Raw genomic sequence first — 25,935 nt, forward strand, 5'->3', positions numbered from 1 at the left:
AATAGAAACACTTTGAATGATTTATTTCAATAAAATACAATAAATACATTTAAATTATTTCCCCAAGTCCCTGGTCATGATTTCAAAATAAACACTCGACAACATCTGTACATCCTCGTGTCTCTGAAATACAAGTTAACATGCACGCCAAGTTGTTGCACACCAGAAATAAACGCAGTAACAATCCTTTAGTCATATCATAATGTCCCTCTGTGCAGAAGTACAATATGTACAATAAAATGTGCAAGCTAGGCAAAGACGAAGCAGTAAAGCCACACTCATGCAGCATTCAAAGCAAGAGAACGGTTCAAATGCATTGAATTGAAACGTGGTTCAATATAAGCATTTTGATGGAAACCACCTGAGGAGCATGCAGCCCTCAGTCGTTTAAGAGGCCATTGGCTCATTTTTGGACTCCGCTTGTTTGATTGTCACTGATCCAGACGCCTTGAACTTGGGCAGGTGGAGTCCAAATTTTCTCTCCACACCAGCGAAGGTTGAAGTTGCCAAGCGGTAACCGCCCACCTGGTCCTCAGTCACAGAGGGAAGGTCTTGGATCACGGGTTTTGGAGTGGCCACCGAGCCAGCGGGACGACTGAGAAGAGACTCGGATTAGAGCAAGAAGCACTTCACTGTAGTAATGAATGGTTCTTTTGAAATCAGTCTGAAGCACTTACTGTCCTCCAAAGTCGACGTAGAACCATCTTTGCAACAGTTCATAGGTCACCAAGGTGACACCGAACTGAGGCGAGGATCTGAAGACACGAGCTAATGGAAGAGGGTTTGAAAATTACAATGTAGGATTCAATATCTTTCCAGGGGCTTCTTGACAATTACAGCCACCACAGCGAGCCTCATTTCCCCCATCATGAAATCACTCTTGGAGCACTATTAGTGTGTGCATTTACCTCCTGCGCCCTTCCAAAATGCCCTAAATCCCTCTTCCTTGAGGATCTTCCTGGAGCAGTCCACGACTCCGTTGTATGTCGTCTGGCCTGCTCGGGCTGCCACCTGGAGCCTGGTCTTGATGACATCAGCAGGGGTCACCAGCGAAGCCGCCGGTACACCTTTGGTAGGATACATTTCACAACAGATGTAATGAGGCTCTTTGATTATGCACAGGCTGCAGCAGCAGCAGCAGCATCACACATGTACAGGGGTGGATGCAGCTGTATTCAGTTCAGCAGGCAGAGAGCGAGAAGAACGAACGGGGAGGAAACCTGAGGTGTATTTCACGAAACACCGTACCACGTGATTTAATAAAAACACAACGTGTTGCTGTGTGGATGTCTACAGATGTGCGTTACCTGCGATGGCTCCAGCAGTGAGCAGCTGCAGTGCCCCCAGCCTTCCGTCCTCGTCTGCCATCATCGCCTTGGTGTGCGCGTAAACGGGGAAGTAGATGGCAGAGAAGGGGATGTCTCGTAGGAAGCAAGCCTTGGCTCCCTGAAGAAAGACGGTTTTTAAAAAGTATTATAGATGTTTTTTTTTTTAACATGGCTGCTAGCTGAGCAGAGGCAGTGGTTGAAGCCTGGGAGTCATCTTATTCAAACTACAGGGGGGCTTCAGTGTTGATGATGGAGCCAAAGAGCCCCAGGCACAGAGTTGTAACCTCCAGAGAGGAATCCATCCATCTCGCTCTCTCTCACACACACACAGAGGTTTGAACAACTATCCTTTTAAGGACATGCAGTATCCTTAACCTTAATCATAACCATTTAATGCTTAACCCTAACTTTAACCCTAACCACAATCCAGACCTTCGCCCTAAACTTAATCAGCTCTTCGGAAATGAGGTTCTGCCTCATGAGGACCAGGTTTTGGTCTCCATGCGGACTATAGGTCCTGACAAGGTCAGTGTTTATACCAGAAAAGGTCCTGAAGAGGTAACAAATACAAACACACACACATACACTCTACACACTCAGACAATACCACCGCTGGTGTGTTGGCATCCTCTACCAAGAGGAAGTCAGCATTTTTTTTTAAACAAACCACACACTGTCTGCTACTCATTAAAATATGGAGTATATACAGTTCACATGACTCAAGCTCAAGCTAAACCCACAAGGTTCTGGAAAAGGAGCAGTAGCAAAGCATAATCACTAATTTGCTCTCGGTTCTTAGCCGTGCCTCCTTTTGCATTTTGAACACTGTTTTGGAAAATTGCAAACGCTCAGCAAAAGGCAGAAGTAAAGTTAGATGTTTTCATTTCTAATCATGATGTCCGTGACGTCTGCGTACACACACACACACACACACACAACACACAACTGTGTAATTTTAATATTTTGCAGACGATGACTTTTCATATAAAGTTTTCTGATTTTATTTATTTTTTTTAAATCAAAGTATCCATAAAGATATAATTATTCCCACATCAACCCATGACCATGTTAAAATGCTCTTACGAGATAATTCAGAATTAAAAATGATAAAAATTGTGTGTGATAATACAACACTAAAGTGGCCAGTGTGCATAATAAGTGTTATTCTAACGTTGAAGTGCGTTATGCTGGTTACACTTCAGTGATGTCATTATGCATGGAGAAGGCGTTGCTGCCATTACTCAATTTTTAGGACAACAGATGATTCACCAGTGACTTTTGAAATAATTTGCTCACTGTCATTTCCACCTTATTTACAGCTGCTGTTTATCTGATGCCAAAGTTCACATCATTTCTTGAACACAGACTGCTGGTGAGGACATGTTGTTTTTTTTTATTCACGTATAAACCAAGTAATCAATGTGATAATTGCCAGTAGAGTAATTAGTATTGCAAAGATGTGAAAACTCTTCCCAGTCATTCACAGCCTACACAGAGTATTTAATGTATTCTTGGAATTTAATGAGTCAAATCAAATGCATTTTTTCTTGTTTTTCTGACAGGGCGAGTTTTGAGGTTTTTATTTATCAGTCAAAATTATGAATAAAACTCACCTCTGTGTCAGAATATTTTAAATCTGAAAGTTAACATATTGTCTTTTTCGTACTTGTGTTATGATGATTTGGACACACGCAAGGCCTTTCCATTGTCGACACATGTCCTTGCTGAGATAAGCTCCACTCAGATCACTGCTGTTCAGATGCTGACATGTTGAGAATCATTCCACGTTTAGATTTTAAAAAAAAAAAAAATATATATATATATATATATGGTTTTGATTTTGCGTCTTTCTTTCTTTTTTTTATATATATGTCGGATGCAATGGACAAACTCCTGGTGATGTTGATATATCTCAGGAACATCATAGCACTTTTCACTGCCCTTGTATGACAGGGGCTGATGAGGCGGACGCCGCGGTGCTGCCGAGGTGCTGACCTACCTTGTAAAGGCCAAAGAAGCCGAGCTCTCTCACAACATTCAGGGCGCTGACCCTGGGCCCCGTGGTGATCTCCCCGGCCACCTGCAGACGGATCTTAACAATCTCCAGAGGATTTGTGAAAATCACCTGGGAACCTCCAGCCTGCAGAATGCAAAATGGAAAAAGAGACAGCTGATGACTTTAGAGAAGACATCTAGGTTTCTCTGGGGATTTTCAGTTGGGGTTAGACTATGGCAATAATAATATATCACAATGTATAATATTCTTCAATATCAATTTAATAATTAAGAAGTTCATAACCAAAATTAACTGTTCTTCCATCATGAGATTTCATCGCGATAATTATCAACATCAACTGATTTGAAGCCTTTTGTCCTCATAACATCTTTGGCACGTCCCACGTTTGACATTTGAGGGGTGAACTCAGGGTGATCATCATGGTAATGGTGTGTAAGCATTTCTTCTGAGTAGGACTTTTCAAATTATCTCCGTAAACTTCAGCACAAAAGGCACGTTTTTCTCTCATTTTGTCAGAGAATGGCCTTGATGGGCAGAGGGAGAAAAAAAAAGGCGAGCATTGATAGAAGAACAATGGGGGTCAGAACAGAGCAGGGGCAGAGTGAGGAGAAGCCCTGGCCCATGGTTGGGAGGCTCTGACCCTGGCACCAGCCCTCTGCCCCTTCGCCTCCCCTGAGGCACCTCCTGTGGCAGGGTGAGCAGCCTTGCCCCGCACACTTCCCCAATTCACCCCCATTTCCCAGGGGAGAGTGCTGAATCACCCGGACGGCTCGGATCCTGGCAAGCAATGCCCTCAAGGCACAGCACCCTCTGACTCAAGCACATTTATCACCCCTCCCCGAATCTAATCAGGCCCCAGGATGGCTGCTGGTGACATTCAGGGCAGGGGTTTTATCTGTAAACATCCGAGGAAAGGTCTAAAATTTGCTCTGGCACATTTACCCATTTTCAAAGTGAGGTGGGAGTGGGGGGGGTGGGGGGGGGGGGGGGGGGGGGGGGGATATCCGCTGCTCTGAAGATTTATGCTCTCGTCTCCTCTTTTATCTTCTTCAATCCTCCCGTCTCTAGGGAGCGATAACTTAACAGGCTATTCTAATCAGATTAACCAAACTTTTTTCATGAGTGTGGGCCTGCTAATGTGGAGCAAAAAGTATAATTTATGGAGCGCTTTAAATGGGACAAATTATCATTCGTTAATACTTTTTAAAGTGTGTCATGAAAACATCCTCGCTGTCTAATATGAAGACCTGTGCTGTGACCATGCCTCAGGTATGTAAAGCATTGTCAGACTCAATCACACTGAGCCGGACCCCCGCTTCATCCAAGACCCTCCGGGGCCTCTTCCTCCAATTACACCCTGACAGGAGTCACGACCCCGCAGACCCCGCTCCTCTGTGACCAACCTGCAGGCTCTGCTCTGCTCTGCAGAACTGTTTCACTTCACAATCGTCACAATCGTATCATATATGTAGTCATGACAACTAAAAGTATGCACTTTTGGGAGCAGGATGTTTGTATTTAGTTATTAAATTGTCACAGCACTTTATTAAATTTCTCTTCTAATACCTAGTTAACTCAAATGTTATGTTTATTTGTAGAGAGCAATATATATACATATATATATATATATATGTATAGTTGGTATTTAAGACGGCAATTCTGTATTTATCAATATAGTCTAAGGAAAAGCCTGCTGTCGTTGCACGTCTCTGACTGTCAAAATCCATTGAATAGTAGCTCTAAGGCATGTGGATCCTTTCCTACATTTTTACTTTTAGCAAAACAATCAGTCAACAATTCAAAAAAAAAAAAAAAAAAAAACCTAAAAAGGAAACAAACAAAAACATGTTTTAAAGGATCACTGAAGTGGTGCTTACACATCCTCCAGCGAGAATCTCTGCAACCAGAGGGATGGTGTTGTCTGGTGTGGTGAACTTGTCTCTGACAAAATCATTTACCTGGAAAAACAAAAAAACAAAGGAAAGGAGAAGAAGACGTGACACACAATCCCAGCCTTGATAGCGTTGGTATTAATGTTAACTTGGAGTCGCGTCTTTGATTGTGAAGACTATATTTCATCGATGCTCTGTGCGCGTTTTGTCGTCCACAGTGAATCAGTCGGTGCAACTTCCCGAACGCAGTTGGAATGACTTGCCGTGAGTTTGATAGCTTTCTCCGGGGCAACGCCAATGAGCTGCGGGAGCAGACCTGCAAAAATATTATTCATAGACACCATTAGAATACCTGACAGAGAGAGGGAGAGGGGGAGAGAGAGAGAGAGAGACAACGTCTGGCTCGAAATGAATGCACATTTTCTATTTTTGCTGAATGAATGCATCCACTGACAGCTGGAACAATATAAGCTGCAGGAGCCTTGTGTGTGCATGTGTGTGTGTGTGTGTAAAACAAAGCCATAAATATTTACAGATGTGGCTGATACATCTGATGCACCAAAACACACAATGATTCCATTCAAAATTGCACAAAAGTCCAAAAAATATGACACTGCCGGTGCGTATGGGATCAACATTGTTGGGGCTTGATTACACTGTTGGTGAGAACAACGAAAGCTGTGTTGTCACGGACAAGTTTGGGTGGGGGGGGGGGGCGTACTGGGTGCTACGGCGGCGATAACCGCCATACTGTTTCACCGTCTGTCCTTCATCAAGCCAGATAAACTTCTGAAGGAGCTGCTGAGTGACCGCTGCTGGTATGTGGCCAAAAAGACAGCCAAGCGTGTCTGTCTCTGAGTCAATCGCCCTCTTATCATGTGCACGTAAAGGAGGAAGGGGGCAGAGGGAAGCAGATCCGAGCCACAGAGAAGCTGCCTGCTGCAGTGGCAGAGGGAGCAGTAGATGGCAGTCTTGACTTCCTGCACACGGAGCGGCCTGAGGGAAGTGTTGGATATCACAAGCCTTCAGCACCATTATCATCTCTGGCAGAGGCAGATCAGACACTGCTACTACATGAATTCTGCTGGTCATTTCCCTCAGGGAGTTTTCAGGTACTGAGATAATGAAAACTCAGCCCCCCCCCCCCCCATGGGTGTTTGCTTCATTCAGTGCTGAACGAGGAGGGCAAAGGTTTCTGGTATCAATTAGCAAATCCTGCTGCTGATATTAGCACACTGACAAATCCTGACGCGTTTCCCATCAGAACCTCCGCCACGTGTTGACCTTCACGCAGATGTATTATTTATACACGCTATAAAATCTGCAAAGAATTACCTCGGTAGAATCCAAAGAAGCCCTCGTAACGCAGCACTTTCTTCGCACAGTCAAAGCTGTTCTTGTACATCAATTCTCCTACAAAGGAGCCCGTGGAGCGCTGGTTCTGCATGCGGGTCTTCACCAGGTCGATGGGATACACAGCTGTGGCACCGGTGGCTATAAAGCACAAACATTAGGAATTCATTAAGGTTTCACAATTATTCTAGATAGACACAGGGTAATAAGTGTTATCCCCATAAGGAATTAAGTGTTTTGTCTACAAAATGATAGATACTTTCCCTTACATCCATGTCTTAAATGTCTTTATTACATCAGTCAAAAATGAAAAAACATCTTTAATTAATCATTATAAAAGCAGCATGGTTTTCCATCAATCCAGTTGTAGATTGATCAGATAATCATAATCTTAGTTTAAGTAACACAATGATAATCAGCAGATATGATTGTGGGGACGTGGTTTAATAATGACTGGGAGACAAAGAGAGTTGTTGTTTGTGTACAAACTAATGGAAACAGTTATTACACTCAGTGGGAAGTCTGGGAAAATGTCTGGAGAGGCACCACTGACTGCACCAAGTTGCACTAAACTCCTGTTTGCAGTTATACTTGCCGTGTCTTGTCTGACATCAAAGGCTGCTGTAATGACTCTGAAAGTTTGGTCAGGACAGAGGGCGACAAACAGCTCATTATCCCCACAAAAATCATACGCTTTATGATATAGACTGTACGTCTCGCTCTGTAATTCTCCATGCCAGACTGCTGGTGAATAAGGGATTTTGTAAGATAAGTTTTTTGTGTGTTTGGGGAGAGCACGCACGCACGCTAACACACAGAGGGGGCAGTTATGTAAGGGGTTTCTTATATCTGTTCCTTCCAGTGTAATTAGACGGAGATTCCAGAGAGAGTGCGGTTCCGGAAGATTTATGTCATTCCAAAGCTCCGGCTCCAACGACAGCCTGGAGCCACCGGTGGCACGGCGGCACAATGCCGGAGCCTCACATCCCTACAGCACAATAGCCCTCCCCCCCCGAGGGCCTCAGCGCATCAGTCTGGGCAGCTAAGGTTACCCCCCTCGGGCGGGGCCAGGGTCTCAGCAGCAGACATGTCACTCACCTCCAGCGATTGAGCCCAGAGCAAACCTGTAGGCAGACTCCGCAGCCTGGAGATAGATGGGCCGAGACGCTTCGGGAGCATGCTGGAAAAAAGGAGGAAAAAAGACACCGGTTGTCAAATGAATCTGGAGAAAGACGCGGGGATCAGAACGCTAACTGTGAATCGGCTGGCTATGAAACTATAGAAAACCAGATACATTGTGGAAAGAAAAATGCTACTCAATGGTGGAGAGGAGGGGGGGGGGGTTGGGGCAGTGGAATGCAAATATGTCATATAACATCTGATTCTTTATCAGACCGGTATTAAATGTCACACACTGAGCAGCTCTGGATACAGTAAATGACTGTGTGAACCTGTGGCTGAGCCCGCAGCCTCCCACACATGCAGCAATGTGTGGAGGCCATAAGGCTGAATGTCTTCTTTTATTTTTATGACAAAGTATAATTTCTCCCTTATCCACTTGGATCTGCGGGTCTGCGTTTGATGTTGCAAGTGGAGCCCCTTTGTTTTCACTGCGGTGCAGGGCAACAGATTATCCCCACAAGCCTTTTCCATGTACTGATACGGATCTACATGAATATTACACAGTCCGAGTGAGACTCTCATCAAGTATGTGTGCAGGTTGAGGCCATGAGTAACTTCACCCAGACCAGATGAGAAGAAGGGAGCAGAGGCAGATCACTTATTTCCACTTCCCAGATGCTTCCACCGAGGGTTGCATGCTAACAAGATTGAGGTCTTGATCAAAGGGTTTAAACTATTAGCCTACTTCCACTAAAGGTTAGCCCTGCACACTGCAGCATCCCCCCCCCCAAAAAAGGAATCAAATTCCAGACCTCTGAGCATGAGTCCCAGGAGCATGTGCTGCTTAAAGAACTTTGACCACAGCGTGAGATAGAGCCACATTATCCGGTGAAGGCAGGAACTATTTTGTTCTCCCACATCCACCTTGACTCCCACTCCGCTATTGCCATTTGCAGACTTTCCTAAAGGCTCAGAAAAACTCCTCAAGCCTCACACTGATAAAAGCCTCCCTATTAGCTTCTCAGATGTGTGATTGCAGCCGATACGTATGTGCCGCTATACTGAATAAAAAGGAGAGAGCCTTTCATGGAGAGGCGCAATGCAACAATCCATTCCTCTTCTATAACTATAATTGGTGTACTTTTATCTTCAAGTTTAAGTAATGTACTTCACAAGGGAAGAAAAACACGGGCACTCTGCTAATTCAGTGACTGAGCAGTCTCCCCTTTTTGGCCCTCTCTGAGAATAAAGGAGAAGGAAAAGAGGACGAGACTTTGATAAAAGGCACAAGGATATGAGGCGTATTAGAGGAGTCAATCAGACTACCTGTCTGTGGGCCTCTGCTAGGTGGTATGGCATGGTTCCTTCTTCCAGCGGGGCTATCCTCTCGATGTCTGCATGGTTGAGCCGCCTTTACATACACCGGCAGGGGAGAGAGGGAGTTAGGCCAGGAAAAAGCAAAGATCGACTGCAAGCAGGAGCCAGTGATGTAAGATTTTCCACAGACTTTTTTTTACAGGCATGTGACCTGAAGTTACTGCAACGTTGAGCTTCCATAAACAACAGACAAACAAAGATGGACGAGTGCCCATGGTTTTAACAAGTAAATGAAAGTGCTCCTCAGTGCTGAGGGGAAAACATTCCCCACCGGCCTGATGCTTAATAAAGTCTGTGTTCACGTTTTATGTTTGTCTTGTAAATCAGCCAGTGGAGCAACTTGTTAAAATGAATGAGCAATAACTTAATCTTTACAGCCAATAACCAGGCCTGTAACATATTTCCTCCATTCATTTTGGAGTAAAAAAAATAAATAAGTAAATGAACACAGCTTTGCATAACAGTTTTTAATCTGAGGAAGGCTGTGATAGCGTCGTAACATTGTCCAGGATGTACCTCCTCCTGTGACCCTCAGAGGATAAAACCCATTTGAGTCACAACTGTTTTAATGAGTATTATTGTGCCAGGAACAAAAAGAAAAACACAATTATTCCATTATAATACATGTGAAATGTACGTAAGAATTCAAAATATAGCCTGTTCATTGGGAGGGGAACGATTAAACAATCTTGATCGATCCAAAAGAATCTGCATCATAATCTCAACGTGATGAAACTGTTGATTTACCCGAATACAATTGATATTCTCTTTGTTACTGAAAGTCTGTATCCACCTGTAAATCCCTGATTACTGTAAACTACCGTTCAAAAGTTTGGGGTCACTTAAAAATGTCCTTATTTTTTAAGGAAAAGCACTTTTTGTGTTATTGTGTTTGCTAATCGTGTTAGAAGGCTATTGGATGATTAGAAAACCCTTAAAAACCCTTGTGCAATGATGTTAGCACAGCTGAAAACAGTTTTGCTGGTTATTTGACAAAAGGGCAAAATTATAATTTTGAATAAAAATCATTATTTCTAATCTTGTCAATGTCTTGACTATATTTTCTATTCATTTTGCAACTCTTCTGATGAATAAAAGTGTGAGATTTAATCAAAAAAAATGGTGTAGGTGACCCCAAACTTTTGAACAGTAGTGCATATTAATTCAGACATAACTTAGATGCTGTATGAAAGCACCACATCAACACTTGGAGCTAGTTTCCTCAGCTTCTTTCTGCACGACATACACATGCAGTGGTGTTAGCGTGCACAAAATACTTGGAGTGTAATAAATGATGGACGTGCAGAGTGGTGCAGCATCTTACCCAGAATGGGAGTGTAGACCAGAGAGCTGGTACAGGATATCAATCGCCATCGGAGTGATCTGACCAAACTTATTGGCAGCATGAGCGAACTCCTCTACAAGGCAGCAGAGACAAAAAGACATGAAGTCGTTCAAATGTGACGACACGGTAAAGGTTACCGATGTCAGGATATTTTAAACAGTGGACAAAAAATAAATAGTGTTTGCAAATACTGTGAAAAACAAAGGTTTTGTGTTCTTTATCATAGTCCAAACTTACGTAACTCACGTTACTTGCACAGTGTTGCGGCTTAATCAGCACTTGTTTGAACAAATTTCTAATTTGACAATGGTTTGGATGTAACAGACAGTTAAAAGTTACACATTACAGTTTTAAAGGTGCCATATGTAAGAATGTGGCCAAAAACAGTTACTACATTCAAATTCAAAATACCGAGGTCTTTTAGGTTTCGTTTTTTTGACGTAACTGGCAACGCGTGGTTGCTCGGCAGCTGAGACTCTACTGACTGCAATGATTGGTAGATGGCGGTAGGTGGCGCCACATGCCAAAACATGATTTCAAAACATAAACATAATTTGCAGTCTGCAAAATATATTTTTTTAATGCAAATATTTTGTCTGTACTGTTGTTGTTGGTGAGTTCAGTTTGTTATATGAACATTATTCCTGAGTCTCTGTGACATATTAGGAGGATTTTATGGCCAGTTGCTCTAGATTTATTACATAATGCACCTTTAAACATGCTTTATATTCAGCTCTGCTGAAGAGCTACATAACTATCACTCTAAGGATTACAAGCCTGCTTCTCTGATCTCTACTTTTCTGCGACCAACAGCTGACATGAGGGTCTACTTTACATATATCTATCTGATCTGTGCCGTAATACGTAAGAAAAATAGTATGAATTATTTGCAAATACTATTTGTTTATTGTCTTCTCTCTGTGAGGAGAAAACACTATGGAGAGTGAAGGGGAGGAAGGAGCACTTTGCATCTTAATGGAAAACAGACATTAGGAGCAGATGTGATGTGACAGTACAACTATCAGTTACAGATCTACATGTAAGGGGTTGAACTGATTAGGAGGTTTACAAGTTTATTTATCAATTATTTATTCATTTACCTTTGTAATTTAGCGCTACAGTAAATGTTCCCTGTGTGCTCACTCACACCACTCTGTCAAGAAAGTCAAAACAGCCTCATTTCACATCACATATGAAACGCAAACATGTCTCTTTCATTGATGTCAGGGTTGATCGTGTGTCAGGTTGTACCTTTGGTAACAAGCACGTCTCTGTGTGTGCCGGCCAGTGTGCTGTAAATCTTGCGAACCAGCTCCATGTTGTTGAGGAGGCCGTTGAAGGCATTGAAGTAGGAGAAGCTCACCATGTGGGAGGTGCTGCCTCCTGCAGCCTAGAGAAAGATCCAGAATCAGTCATTGCTCTTGCACACATGGTTTTCATATATTTTTGTTTTTATATTAAATTCCTTAAAATCTTTCTCTGCTAAATGGATTACACTGGTCAACACCAACGTTAGTGTTTAAGTTTTTTTTAGCTGATGATTTAGGATAATTACGATGTGCTGAATCCAAAAATCACATTTTTTGTTTACATGTACGGGTATTTTCACGTCATATGATGCAAAACTCTTTTATATTTCTTGCAATAAACAAATTCTGACGATTTTGCATGTGCCTACTTTTTTATATTACAAGTAGATTAAATGGCTTCAATTAGATGATCTTGCAAAAAATAAGCCTGACGTAATCAGCAGTGAATACACCATTGTTCCTAACAGGAATCTAGTCACAGGTTTCATAAAGCGTGCTTATGCTTATTTTGGTATTAAACTTGGTGACCAGGATAAAGCTTGGTCTAAATGTAATAATTTTAGTCAGAAGATAGGATTTTTCAAAAATCAAATTAGCATAAAAACCTGACCTGATTGAGCAAAATGGAAGTCATTTTTGCATTCAGCGGTGCAAAATGGTCCTAATTCAGTTGAAAAGACATAGACAACTGACATTTTTCTTTTTTGTAACCCAGTGTTACTACCTCCTGCTGCAGTTTCCCTTATTCTTCCTACCTCCATCCTCTTCTCCCTTATGCGTTGTCAGTGTTCCAACTGTGCCTGTGTGTTTTGCATACTGTGCACGGTTTCCTGGTTTATGTTCTGCTGCATTGCAAGGTCTATGCTACAACCCGAGGCTCTCTTATAAGAACTGGTTCTTGACATAAGAGGCAGTGGGGTTAACGGACACCCTCAGTGGCTGACACACTACAGCTGTGTCTTTGGGCTTTGGCGTTAGTTTCTCTGCTTTTGCCCGATCTTGTATACTAGCGTCTGTTTTGTGTGTGTGCTCCAGATCACCAACCTCCCTCCAGTATCTGCCACACCCGCCTGCCTGTGTTAGTTTGAATGCGTGTCTATTCTGAAACCTGATATTTACACTTCTCTGCTTGTCGCCATATTAACTGTCATTTAGAAACTGTTGTCTGTTTCTGAGGAAGATGCTGATGGTGCCATTGCATACCACTATAAATGTTTATAACATGTGTTTTTTTATTATTAAAGTTTATAATGGTACGCAATGACAGGAAGCTGCTGAGGAGGGCGAGAGCAGAGAAATGCTGGCGTCTCAAAACGGATGTGAAGGCAAAACAACCTTGAAATTCCTGAAGAAACATTGGAAAAATGTTTCTTTTATTATTATCATGACTATTATTATTATTATTATTATAATTAGACATTATTAGGGTTGTGAACGAAGGATGAAGGATGCTTTCGTCTCTGCTTCCTACACTTTTGTTATTTTACACAAGTGCAATATAACATATAATATCCCATGCTCAGTCTCTGTTTATAATGTAAATATCTTGTCCGTATATTGTATATATTCTGGAAATTGTCTATAATGTACACTACATTCTATGTTTAACTTTTTTTTTATAGTCTCAGTGTTAATATCTTTTTAATTTGTACTTTTTTTGGTAATGCATGTTTATTATTTATTATCCTTATCTTTACTCTTGCTGCTGTAACGATGTAAATTTCTCCACTGCGGGACAAATGAAGGACTATCTTATCTTATCTTAATAACATAGGTGCCTAAAGTACTCCCTGTCTGACTTTTTTTGACAGCTTACTGAGACCAGATTCTCCTCCACAAACGGGGTCAGCACGTGGTGTCTGATGGTGGCCATGATGTCGCTGAAATCCAAGGCAGTAATGGTACCACTTTTGTTCTTGTCTTTTTGGGCAAAAGCCTGGCGGGCATGCTCCAATTGCAGCTCCTGCAGCAACACACACACACACACACACACACACACACACACACACACACACACACACACACACACACACACACACACACACACACACATTAGCACACATGAACTGACAAGAGTTGTGTTACTGTAATGAGAAGCATTGCATTACAAGTCAGCAGAGAAATTAACATTTGAGGAAGAAAAGTATCATCGTCTCAGTCTTTAATAGATATGAAAGTCATCAGATATGACAGTGTCAGACACTGGCTATTGTAATCATCACTCACTAACTCGCTCTCTCTCTCCTGATACTAATGGAAACCATGTCCTGAGAAGCCTGGTCCCAGTGCTGAACCGAGACAGTCTGCAGGTGTGTCCACAGGAAGATGATTCAATATGACAACCATGCAATCAGACAGGGATGCAGAGGGAGTCTGACCCCCAGGTCAGTGTCTGCATGTCAGTGCTCATCTTGTATAACCAGAGGATCACCGAACGACATCACTGTGACAACTCTTACTTCATCTTTATACTCTGATAACCTAATCAGTGGATTTGTTTCTGAGGATTTATTCTCCCAGTGTTTCCTGATTATACTGTTGAAGAGTCATGAAGATACTTCCATTACAAATGCCACATCTGCTCTCAGAGGAATGCCACATCCAGCCAAAAACAGCAACAGTTATGAGGTGGCAGAGCTAAGGATGCTTAAAAATCAATTAAATCTCCACTTAGACTTGGACTTCTTTGGATTTTTAGTTAAAAGACATGACATGTGCTTGGACGTGACAGGAAAACAACTCCGTAATAATGACAGATGTAAATTTAACCCTGCACAAAAAGGGTCTTTGGTATAGTGGCGGGAAGCCCTAGTCAAGTATGATAAACCACAAAGTACTCTGAGGGATCCCACACTGCACTGGAGCCACAGTGCAGCCAGTCTAACTATTGGACCACCCAGCTTCTGCCTCAGCCCTTGACTCCAAACCAGGTTCCTTCCTGATCGTACTGCTGCTGCTGATTTAACAGCACAGAGGGCTCACTGAGATATGAACAACTCGTAATGTCAAACAAAAAATATTACGTTTCTCAGTGACACACCAGGTTACTAAAAACCACAAGAACGACCAAAGGGATGAAACACTGAGGATGCAATGGTCAACTACAGGTTTCAACTCTTTGAAGGTGCCATATGTAAGAATGTGGCCAAAAATGGTTAATACATTCAAATTCAAAATACCGAGGTCTTTTATGTTTCGTTTTCAGACCTAACTGGCAACCCGTGTTTGCTCGTCAGCTGAGACTCTTCTGACTGCAATGATTGGTAGACGGCAGTAGGTGGCGCCACATGATTTCGAAACATGATTTCAAAACATAAACATGATTTTCAGTCTGTAAAATATTTTTTTTAACGCAAATATTTTGTCTGTACTGTTGTTGTTGGTGAGTTCAGTTTGTTATATGAACATTATTCCTGAGTCTCTGTGACATATTAGGAGGATTTTATGGCCAGTTGCTTTAGACTTATTACATAATGCACCTTTAAGATGATCATAAAGTATATAAAATTTCTTTCACTTAATTCCCACATCTCCATCAGCAGCAGTAGTAGTTGTATGTAAATTAACTGAATAGTCAGAGTATTATTACCAGCCAAAGTATTATTATCAGCCATGCTGATCAAACAGCCTTTTTCTTAGGCACAATGTTTTCTCAAAATATTCCTATGCACATAAGACAACAGCTTGGAATCTGTGTTAGTATGTGGCCAATCGGCTGTTTGAGCCATACTTTCAAAGTACTGTTTGATAGCATGATAAAGTCTTATAGCGTAAATTAAGAATGTTTTGAATTTGTCTATGACTAGATCTCCTGCAGCACATTTGCTTGGCTGGGGTTGGGGAATTTTTGAGGAATTTTGTGCATAGAAAATGAAACAAATAACAAAATAATAATACAATAGATAATAATGATTCGAGTCACTTTATCTGTTGCTACATAATCTAATTTCAAAGTCAGTAGCTGATTTTGCTCGGCCTATTTACACCACTATATTTTAAAGGTGCATTATGTAATAAATCTAAAGCAACTGGTCATAAAATCCTCCTAATATGTCACAGAGACTCAGGAATAATGTTCATATAACAAACTGAACTCACCAACAACAACAGTACAGACAAAATATTTGCATTAAAAAATATATTTTGCAGACTGCAAATCATGTTTATGTTTTGAAATCATGTTTTGGCATGTGGCGCCACCTACCGCCGTCTACCAATCATTGCAGTCAGTAGAGTCTCAGCTGCCGAGCAACCATGGGTTGCCAGTTACGTCATAAAAAACGAAACCTAGAAGACCTCCGTTTTTGGCCACATTCTTACATATGGCACCTTTAACGTTGGTGATAATGTTGTTACTTCGAGAGCTCAATATTTTCTCAGGTGGAGCCACTGATTCAGATGATCCGATTCTTGAGATAAATGACATTTGAGCTCTGTCCCAAGTTTAGAGAAGTAAGTACCATGACAAACATGAATGCGTGAACAGCTGAGCTCATGGTCAGAAGATGAATGCACGTCATTACGTTGTGCCATAAATGGAGCAGGTGAAGAAGAAACGAGCATGTTCAGCTGGGTCTGACATTCCCATTGATGCTGATTGGAGTTGAAGCCGATAAAAAACCTGTGTGCATTTCAGAGTAATTTGAGCCAGGAGTGAGTGCTGATTAAACACATTCCCGCTGGTCAAAACCCCGTTTAAACCCGGGATTTAACTGTTTCTGTAGACCAATGAAAACGGAGTATAACAAGCTGAACCTTTGTGCTGACTGACCACATGTATTGCAGCGTATCGTGTTGCATTTACATGCAAAAGTGTTTAACTGAAGCTGAGCTTAAGCTGAGTTAAATATTTTCACATGTGTCATTTCAAACAAAACTGAAACTGACTAAAACAAATTCTTAATTATGTACTTAAATACAGCACTTTTGCAGCAGACTGTGCTCCTGACTATTTCTTAGGGAAGCAACAGTCATTGACAAAAAAAAAAATCTGAACAGAAAAGTAACACAATATGATTAATAATCTTTCGAAGTACTGCAGGGTGGATTTATTTTATCTTTAGACAGAGCCAGATGAGCTGTTTCCCCTCATTTGCAGGCTTAATGTCAAACTGAGCTAACCAGCTGCTTCATATTTACCATACAGACACGAGAATGAGGTCAGGCTTCTCGTGTGACTCTCGACGAGAAAGTGAATCAGCTTATTTCCCCAAAATGTCAAACTGTTATTTTTCATTGTATATACACAGCACTGCAGTGGTGGAGCAGTGCTATGACACATGACATTGTACCTGCAAAAACTGGGTGAACTCTGTGTAGCTGAGATTCTTGTTCCTTTCGTGGCCGAAGTGTAGCCTGATGAAGTCACAGTCCCAGTTGAAGGGAATGTGGTGATGAACTGTGGTCTGGCTGAAGATGTCACGCACATTCTCTGGAAGAGTGAGACATGCGTGAGCGATGCTGAGGGACAGATGAAGAGAAGAGAGTACATGCACGATGCAGCTGTAATGTCCTCATATCCTTGTTTGGCAAGAGTCGTTCACGTGTAAAAAAAAAAAAAAGAATCCATTCAGGTTGAAGCTGAATAAGCTGTTCGACAATCCCACTCCTTTTACATTTTGAGGGTTTTGAGTCCAAGTAGGATTTTTTTTTTTTTTTTTTGTATAAGCACTGCTCTCAATTTCAGTCGCCTTTATGGAAGTCCATTGCTCAGACAGAGAATAGCAGCAGCTCCTCTGAATGATTCTGCCCCTCTTGGTTTATGACATGCTGGATTCATTTCTCTGCTCCTCAGATGGACCTGGTAATAACAGCACGTTCCAAACAGTGCGCTCGCTGTCCTGTCTCGAGATGAGACTTTATAAATGCAAGCTGCTGGTAACGCTTTATACGCTCCTGAAGCCCAGAAAAGAAAAGAAAAAAAAAAACATGGCTACGGCTACATTTATTTACAACCCGCACAGCGAGAGCATTCAATGACTTGTATTTCATTTGGTTGTTTCAGGAATTGTAAGAGAATTTCTGCAAATTCGGTAAACAGAAATGTAGATTTATGTGTGTTTACACCCACAGATCGGTAAATAAGAGCACCAAAAATATCATTACTCCTACTACTCCACTTAATGTGTTTGGAAGTCCTGTCTATCTGTTGTTGAATAATGTTACTGTACCTCCTCTTGTTTACTGTTTTCCACAGATTTCCCTATGCAGTGAACATTTCAGTGACCAGTTATGATTTCGCTTATTTGCATTTACCTTTCATTACTACACCAACTTGTCCGTCTCCTTCAACTGTACAAACTAAAATGCGATATTTCAACTTTTTTGACCTCCGCGAAGGAGGTTTTTGCCAGAGTTTGCTTGTAGGTCTGTCTGTCTGTCTGTTAGCAACATAACTCGAAAAGTCACAGATTTGGATTGAATTTTCAGCAAATGTCCGCAATGGGACCAGGAACAAGTTATTAAATATAGGGCGTGATCCGTAGACGCTGCACGCCGGCAGGGTGTATTTTATAGGCACTAAGCTGCCTTGGCGGAGGTCTGCGCTCTCCGAGTGCTTTTCTAGTTTTTTTTTATTCAAAAATTGAAAATGTGCATAAAACCAAGCTGATGGAAACCTAAAGACAAACACACTTGTCTTATCCACAACACATATCTCAAAGTAAGGGATCTATTTTGCAAGTAGGTGTATAATACTCCCTTCCCGCTGTACTGCCTTCTGATTGGTCAAAGTTCTCTGCCACAAACCAGATTTTTACCAAGGATGTAAACAGCCAAGAGTAGATGCAGAAATGTAGTTCTCTCTAGGATATCTTGCTTTGTATTATGCTGATGTTATTATGGAATTACTGATCAAAAAAGTGCCCTGTCTACTGTCGCATGCTGACATTAACCACCATATACATACCATATGAGATATTTCCTGTGCCATTCTTGTCAAACAACTGAAAGGCAACAAGGAACAGGGCATCTGGGGCACAAAGAACAGACTCAAATGCCAGAAACTCCTGGAAAGAGATCAGTCTGTTTGGACAAAAAGGAAAGAGAGTGCTATCTGAACAAAGGACAAACGCATCTGTTAGAAAATTACAAATGCTACGATAACAACACAATCTGTCCCGGACCAGCTGACGTGCTCAGAGAAACACAAACACCATTGATACTGACTGAAGTTAAAAACAGCAAAAAAAAAAAAAAAAAAAATTGAGTTTCTCACTGAGCTTCAAAGCTGATTCTTGACCTTGGACACAGCATCTGATTAAAAGGAACATTCCTCAAGCTGCATTTAAATAGCTGTGCTGAAGCTTTTGGTCACATCACAAATCAAGTTTGGTCAATTGTGAAGATAATCTATCTTTTTTTTTTTCCTGAGCACTTTATGAAGTCCACAAAAATCTAAGTTTCAATCTCAATTCTATTGCATTTTGTAAATGAATTACATTGGATAAGGCGTCCTTTAACCATGATGCAGAAGAAATACTTAATGAGCTTGGCAAAAGGGAATTTAAACATTTAACTGTGACCTTGATCTTGCGCTCTTTTAACATTCAACAGCTATTTGAGACGGCTGCTCTTCTCTCTAATTAAAGATGGATGTACAGTATGTGCAAGCTATCAGATATATTATGACTTATCAACAGATGTTTAGTCGATCAGCAGGCGGTGAGAAATTGATTGAAAACACGGGAGTAATTACGTCGCAACCACCATTGGCATTAATCATTGGCAACGTCTTTGGCATCTTCTTCAGACGATTATATTTGGTGAGGCGCTTGAAAAAGGATTAAACCATTACTGCCTTTATGACATGATATTCCTATTTTTTTTATTATATATATAAACAGGATTACATGATTTGCTTTGTCATAAGTGTAATTTAACACTACATGTAGCTGCTCCTGAATGGATGAGTGGTGACCTCCAAGATTTCAAACTCTGACAGAGCCAGTTACTTTAATGGTTCAGTAATTCCCTTATGTAGCAGCAAATACAGACTTGTGTGTGTCTGTTGGTTGTGACTGGCATGTGTGTTGTCTTTGTTACATGACTGCTATGTGCTGTAATAAAGTCTTGACAGCCTATAATCCACAACTTCCACAATGTCACTTGCCTTCAGAAAAAAAAAAAAAAAAAAGCTGCAGACGCGTAAACACCAAGAAAACATGTTGTTTTCAATTTACACAAAAAAAACCAAGAGGGGATTTTTAGATGAAAGAGGGAGCATTAAAGTTGATGAAACAGTTCATGGATTTACAGAAAAACAAACAAAAAAAAAAGTTTTAAGTGTTAACACAACTCAGCATAACTGAGGACATCCACAGCACTCACCCGTCTTTAGTGGTGTCAGCCACTCCAGCTATCAGCTCCACAGTTTTAGGATTATGATAAGGCTGTGTGTGCAGACCCAGGTAACTCTGTACAAAGTCACGGGGGGTCATGTAATGCTCCCCATCCTCCAGCGCAGTGGCATACTGCAGAAGAGACACAAACACAACTGTAAATACTGTGGAGTTACTGTATATCGAGAACTTCCATTGTGTGCATAAAAAAACAAAATAGTGTGGTAACTGAATACAATGAAAGATAAAAAAATGACCAGTGGGTCATAATAATGTATTTACTTTTCTTTAACACCTGTGCGTCTGCATTTACAGGCTCTATACAGCATTTTGAATCATACAAATCGGTGCTGCAGCCCATTATGACAAAAAGAATGAAAAGAAAAGTCATTGTTTCACTTGTACAGCAGAATCTAAATACCCATACCCATAGAAAGTCTATAAGTGTTTGTATTAATAGGTTACCCTACTGAAATAAAAATGCCTCAAAAAGTCAAATTTGATGCAAAAATCAACAAATCAGTTTCATCAAATGAATGTACACAGCGCTCTCTCTGCGTTTTCCCAGTATAGCAGTGCTCAGATGTCCTGTAACCTGATGCCATTCCCACTGCATACAGGAAGTGGTTTGTTTTATTTTATCACAACAGACAGCAACAACTGCAAACAGGTTAGATCGGAGGCTTCAAAACACTCGATTTGATGCAGACCCTCTCCTTAATATCAAGTTATAATGAGAAATGGCCCACAACCTCCTCCACCTGTAGCTAGATTATAGAGAAAATATAATAATAAATTTGATTGCTAGTTATTGTCATATACAGTGAGCAATATTTTATAATACTAATCATAATAATTAATATTAATCACACTTTTAAATGTATTTAATGTACAATTACATTATATGTATATGAGCATGTTTAGTGTTTTTATCACAGTTGAAGTGAAAAAACACTTTTAATTTGAAATTCTGTTGTCGTGATGGAATATTGTGGCACGATTCTAAGCTAATTTCCCACATAATTAGTTAGTAACTTTTTTTTCACATGACTGGCCCCCTCAGGACCAGACTGGACGCTCATTTGGCCCCCAAGTCGTTTGAGTTTAAGAGTATGACCGAAAACACAAAGAGTTGCTCACAAAAAAGGAGGAGACGTGCATGGGGAGAGCTCATGCCAGGCGGGGTATACCCTGGACAGGTCACTAGTGCATCACAGGGCCACATATAGAGACAAACAACCATTCACTCTCACACTCACACCTATAATGAACTGCTGAAAGAAACTGGGATTAACTCTTCTTGCCACACCCACCCCTACAGTGCTTCTGACACACGCTCCATAAGTTTTTAAGGATTGATAGTGTTGCAACACGACAACGACAAAAATCACCAATGTCAGCATACATAATTATTGTCCTTAACTTACAAGTGTGCTTTGTGATGCCACTTGACAGAGGAAACACAAGCACAGCTACCGCAGCAGTGGGCTAAACCCCCGAGGAGGTGTCAGTCGGGCTTTACGGTGCAAGGTCATTTTTAGAGCCTTCTTCGGTTTCAAGTTTGAACCCAGATAGTGTTGGATACACAAGCACCACATGAACTGGCAACAGAAAGGCCACACTCATGAGTCTGAGCCAAGCACACACACACACACACAGAGTCAGAGAGAGAGAGAGAGAGCATGGAATAAACAAAGGAGTGAGGGAGGAGACGTTCACACCAAGTGTTTTTGAGGCTGCAATTCAATGCACTCTGCTGAATTAATGTTGTAAGTGAAAATATTAATTCCAACCAATTTATTGCCACATTTTTTTCCATCATGTGATTGTGTATCCATTCACCCTCACAGTAGGCTTCAAGTAGTTCTTAATCAAATTATACAGGCCGACAGAATGAGCTTCCAGTAATTAACTCTTCCACCTGAATATGCATCACAAATTATGCAGCCCTCTCACAGCACAGTCAAGAGATTTTGGAGGGACCATAGCGGCGACTTGGTGAGTCGCTCCTGTTCTGTTTCGTACAAGTTTGTGCTCCAGGCGAGGTGTTGTGAGGGTAAACACGCCTCCAGAACACTAAATGTCGGAGACTTTGTGTGTTTCGGGAAGGATCGAAACACAGAGCCACGATGAGATATGCAGCGAACAAAACACACAAGCCACACATTCGTGAGGTGAGAGTCGAGGAGATTCTCTGTTGAAGCAGATCCAAAATTAGTCCAAGCACTCACTGTGACCTTTACTCAAGTATGCATCCCAATGGACACCACACAGAGACTTCTTACAGACTGTGCCACTCATATTGTGTCCACTTAAATCAGTCTTACCTTCAAGAAAATTGCCTTCAAACCCTGGGGGTCAGCTCTTTTTGTCGTTTGCACCTATACAACAGACAAATTAAAAATAAAATAAGTAAAGTTTACAGTCAGAACATCACCCTCATCTGACAGTGTCACACTTCAGCAGAATATCAGCCATATTATTAGCCATATATTATAGATTAAGTGTTCAATCACTTAATCAATAAAACTGAAGTTCACAGAGAACTATAGCTGTTCAGCTTTGATTTTTTTTTTTTTTTTTTTTTTTAGGCATCGATCCCTGACAGCAGCTCCAGCAGATCTTGCGTGTGAAAACATCCATGCTGAAAAAATAAAAACCGCTTCAAGCCAAAAGTCTCTGACACACACACATATGCAACAGAGATAAATGACAGCTGTGTGTGTGTGTGAGAGAGAGAGGCCGGCACAGATGCGCATATATGTAAATAAAGGGACACTTCTCCGCTGAGGGTTAAGCCACGAGCGTCCGTCCTGACGCGCTGCCCTCCGCATCAGACCACAGTTCCCCGCTTGTCGCGTAACTTTCCTGCCTTTACAATTAATAAGCAGTAAGAAGTATTATTGACGGAGTCACCTTGACCGCCATGCTGGGTGTGACGTCAGCTGCAGAGGACCGGCGCAGGCGCTGGGCATCAGGATGACAGTAGGCATATAGCAGCACACACACACTGGTATATATTTAGCCAAATATTGTCCTTTACTGTCAGCAAGACGCTGTGTCCGCTGGAGGAGGCTGCAGGAGAAGCGTGGCAGGACTTCCTGTCTGCACGGGTCAGACGAGGACACTGTGCACTAATGCTCTGATGCTGCCTGCATGCACGCAAACTATGTGCAGCAGCATGTACAGTAACATCCCGAAGGAAGAAAGAAATACACTCAGCTACGCATGTAGAAACATGGATCTATATGCATCATACAGCAACACATTAACTATATCTACAACATAACGTATGCAGTATCATGCAGAACACAGTAATTATACAAAGAAGTAACATGAACTTATTAACATGCCTTGCAACTTAATTCTTAAACCAACAGTAATATGTACAGCAACATAGTAACTGCAACTTATATACTGTAGTAACATGTACTGCAACATATCAACTATATCTACAATAACATACTGTATGCAGTATCATGCAGAACAACATAGTAACTATATAAAGTAGTAACGTGCTTATGTATTAACATGCCCTACAAAATAATTCTTATTAAACTTACAATATGTACAGCAACATAGTAACTGTACAGCAACTTATATACTGTAGTAACATGTACTGCGACATTGTACATCAGCAGCATGTACTGCAACATATCAACTATTTCTACAATAACATACTGTATGCAGTATCATGAAGAACAACATAGTAACTATATAACGCAGTAATGTACTTATGTATTAACATGCCCTACAAAATAATTCTTATTAAACCTACAATATGTACAGCAACACAGTAACTATACAGCAACTTATATACTGTCGTAACATGTACTGAAAAATTGTACTTAAAGCTTCAGCAGCTTGTACTGCAACATATCAACTATATCTACAATAACATACAGTGTGCAGTATCATGCAGAACAACATCGTAACTATACAGCAACTTATATACTGTAGTAACATGTACTGCAACATTGTGACTATGACATATGCAGAAGTACTGCATAATACTCGATGAATACAGCAAAATGTAGCGACATAGTAACTTTACAGCAACCGCTCTCAGTTCACCACTTAGAACATGTTACTCATCCCGCATGCAATATACTGTAATCTCACAGAATTGCAATATACATGTACAATATCTCATGTCGAATACTATAAATATCAAGCTCATACTGTATATATTATGGTAACATTATGTCTGTAATGTCTGTATATTCTATTTTCTATAGTCTTACTGTTATGGATAACTTTTATCTTTACTGCCTTTGCTGCTGTATAGATTTCCCCATTGCGGAACTATCATAATTTATCTAGTACCATGTAAAACAGAGGTCTCAATCGTGCGGCCCATGGGCCACATGTGGACCCCCCCCCCAATCAATTTCATGCAGCCCACCACTTAAGTTTCTATTTTTAATATTTATAGATTCCTTTTGCATCATAAACATCTTTTATTTTTACTACTACATTTCCTTCTGTATCAAAACAAACACTTACATTTCATCACTGTGTTTTTTTATGTGAATTGTTGTCTGTTATTGTTACTGTACTGTTATTGGTGGCACGTTGGAACAGTCGTTAGTAGTGGATAGCACTGTTGCCTCACAGCAAGAAGATTCGATTCCTGGTCTGGGACCTTCCTGTGTGGAGTTTGCATGTTCTCCCCGTGTCTGTGTGGGTTTCCCCTGGGCTCTCTGGTTTCCTCCCACAATGAAAAAAAACAAACATGTTAGAATGTTAGACACATTCGGTCAGGTTGTTCCCCTGTGGAGGTGCGTTCAGTCGCAGCGGCTTTGATCAATCCTCAATCTGACCTCGAAATTTTGTGCAATTTCTCAAGTTTGAGACCCTGATGTAAAACACCATGTAAGATGTAACATAAACAGCAGCATAATAACTATAACTACAACAACAAACAGTACGTGTAACATGTAAGCAACATACAGTTACATGCATGATAGCATATCAACTGACAGTAAAATGCTGCAAAATGCATAGTCTCGTACACAGTGATATAGCATAAAGTAAGGTATTTAGTAACAAATAGCAAGATATACAACATGTACAGTAACATACACTCATATTAGACATGCAACACATAGTAAAACACACAGTAATATGAGTAGTAACAAATACTGTAAAATCTACTAAAGCACCACCACTATCCACAGTACCGAGTAGTAACATATTCAGCAATACTTTTTTTGTGGTAACCACTAACCACCAACCATTTATCAAAGGTAGTGCTCCTGCAGCTTACCTGCATTAAACATATTTATGCCAACTCAGAGACACAAAAGAACTATTTACCACGACAAGCTTTATATATTCTCATTCCCTGCATTAGAGAAAAAAATCTTAACAGCTGTAGTTTGAGGTTCAGAGATCAAGCATCATGGATTGACCCCACACAGACACTATTTGTTACAAAAGTACTGTAAAGGCATGGTGTTGTTACAGAAAGGCATAATCTAGTGATGACATAGTAGAGCTAAAATTACAGTGGCTTAAACACGACTAGGTCAGGCTTACATTGGTGCTCCTCGGATGATAGCACAGAATTGCCACCATTCAGGGCGATGTTTATGTATGTATTGTTTTTAAGATACCTTTGTACTCCATCTATGAAACTTACACATACACATCCCATGCATGTAGTACTGTCAAATAAATGCAAAAACGGAAATGACTGACAGAATAATCACACTTGTCAACTGTCTGTTTCACCTCTAAATATAATTATTTGTATGTGCAAATGTGTATTTTGACTTTCCTTCTCAACATCCTGTGTATTTAAGTTTTTTTCATTTTCTTCATTGTTGAGCTATGGGTGTGTAGTAAGA

At 40.9% G+C, this 25,935-nt stretch overlaps 1 protein-coding gene across 1 annotated transcript; it reads right to left on the reverse strand.

Annotated features, from left to right (window-relative positions):
• Positions 1 to 6: 6 nt before the first annotated feature.
• On the reverse strand, positions 7 to 23,086 carry LOC310942891 (electrogenic aspartate/glutamate antiporter SLC25A12, mitochondrial-like). The gene is made up of 18 exons (XM_083908347.1): positions 23,000 to 23,086; positions 22,411 to 22,464; positions 20,073 to 20,215; positions 18,652 to 18,767; positions 17,036 to 17,175; positions 13,561 to 13,707; positions 11,686 to 11,824; positions 10,414 to 10,507; positions 9,039 to 9,123; positions 7,689 to 7,770; positions 6,573 to 6,731; positions 5,501 to 5,553; positions 5,223 to 5,303; positions 3,328 to 3,468; positions 1,308 to 1,446; positions 909 to 1,067; positions 678 to 768; positions 7 to 595 (listed from the first exon to the last, which is right to left on the reverse strand). Exons 1-18 carry the CDS (start codon positions 23,009 to 23,011, stop codon positions 388 to 390), a joined length of 2,043 nt encoding a protein of 680 aa, XP_083764473.1. The 5' UTR covers positions 23,012 to 23,086; the 3' UTR covers positions 7 to 387.
• Between the last annotated feature and the right edge of the window lie 2,849 nt (positions 23,087 to 25,935).

This window comes from Microchirus variegatus (assembly GCF_963457635.1).
Source record: "Microchirus variegatus genome assembly, chromosome: 22".
NCBI classification, from domain to species: domain Eukaryota; kingdom Metazoa; phylum Chordata; class Actinopteri; order Pleuronectiformes; family Soleidae; genus Microchirus; species Microchirus variegatus.

Coding starts and splice junctions, on each gene's coding strand:
- LOC310942891 (XM_083908347.1), bottom strand. Junction 18,768..20,072: donor GCTGACACCACTAAAGACGG/GTGAGTGCTGTG, acceptor TTGTCCAAACAG/ACTGATCTCTTTCCAGGAGT. Junction 1,068..1,307: donor CACTGCTGGAGCCATCGCAG/GTAACGCACATC, acceptor ATCCTACCAAAG/GTGTACCGGCGGCTTCGCTG.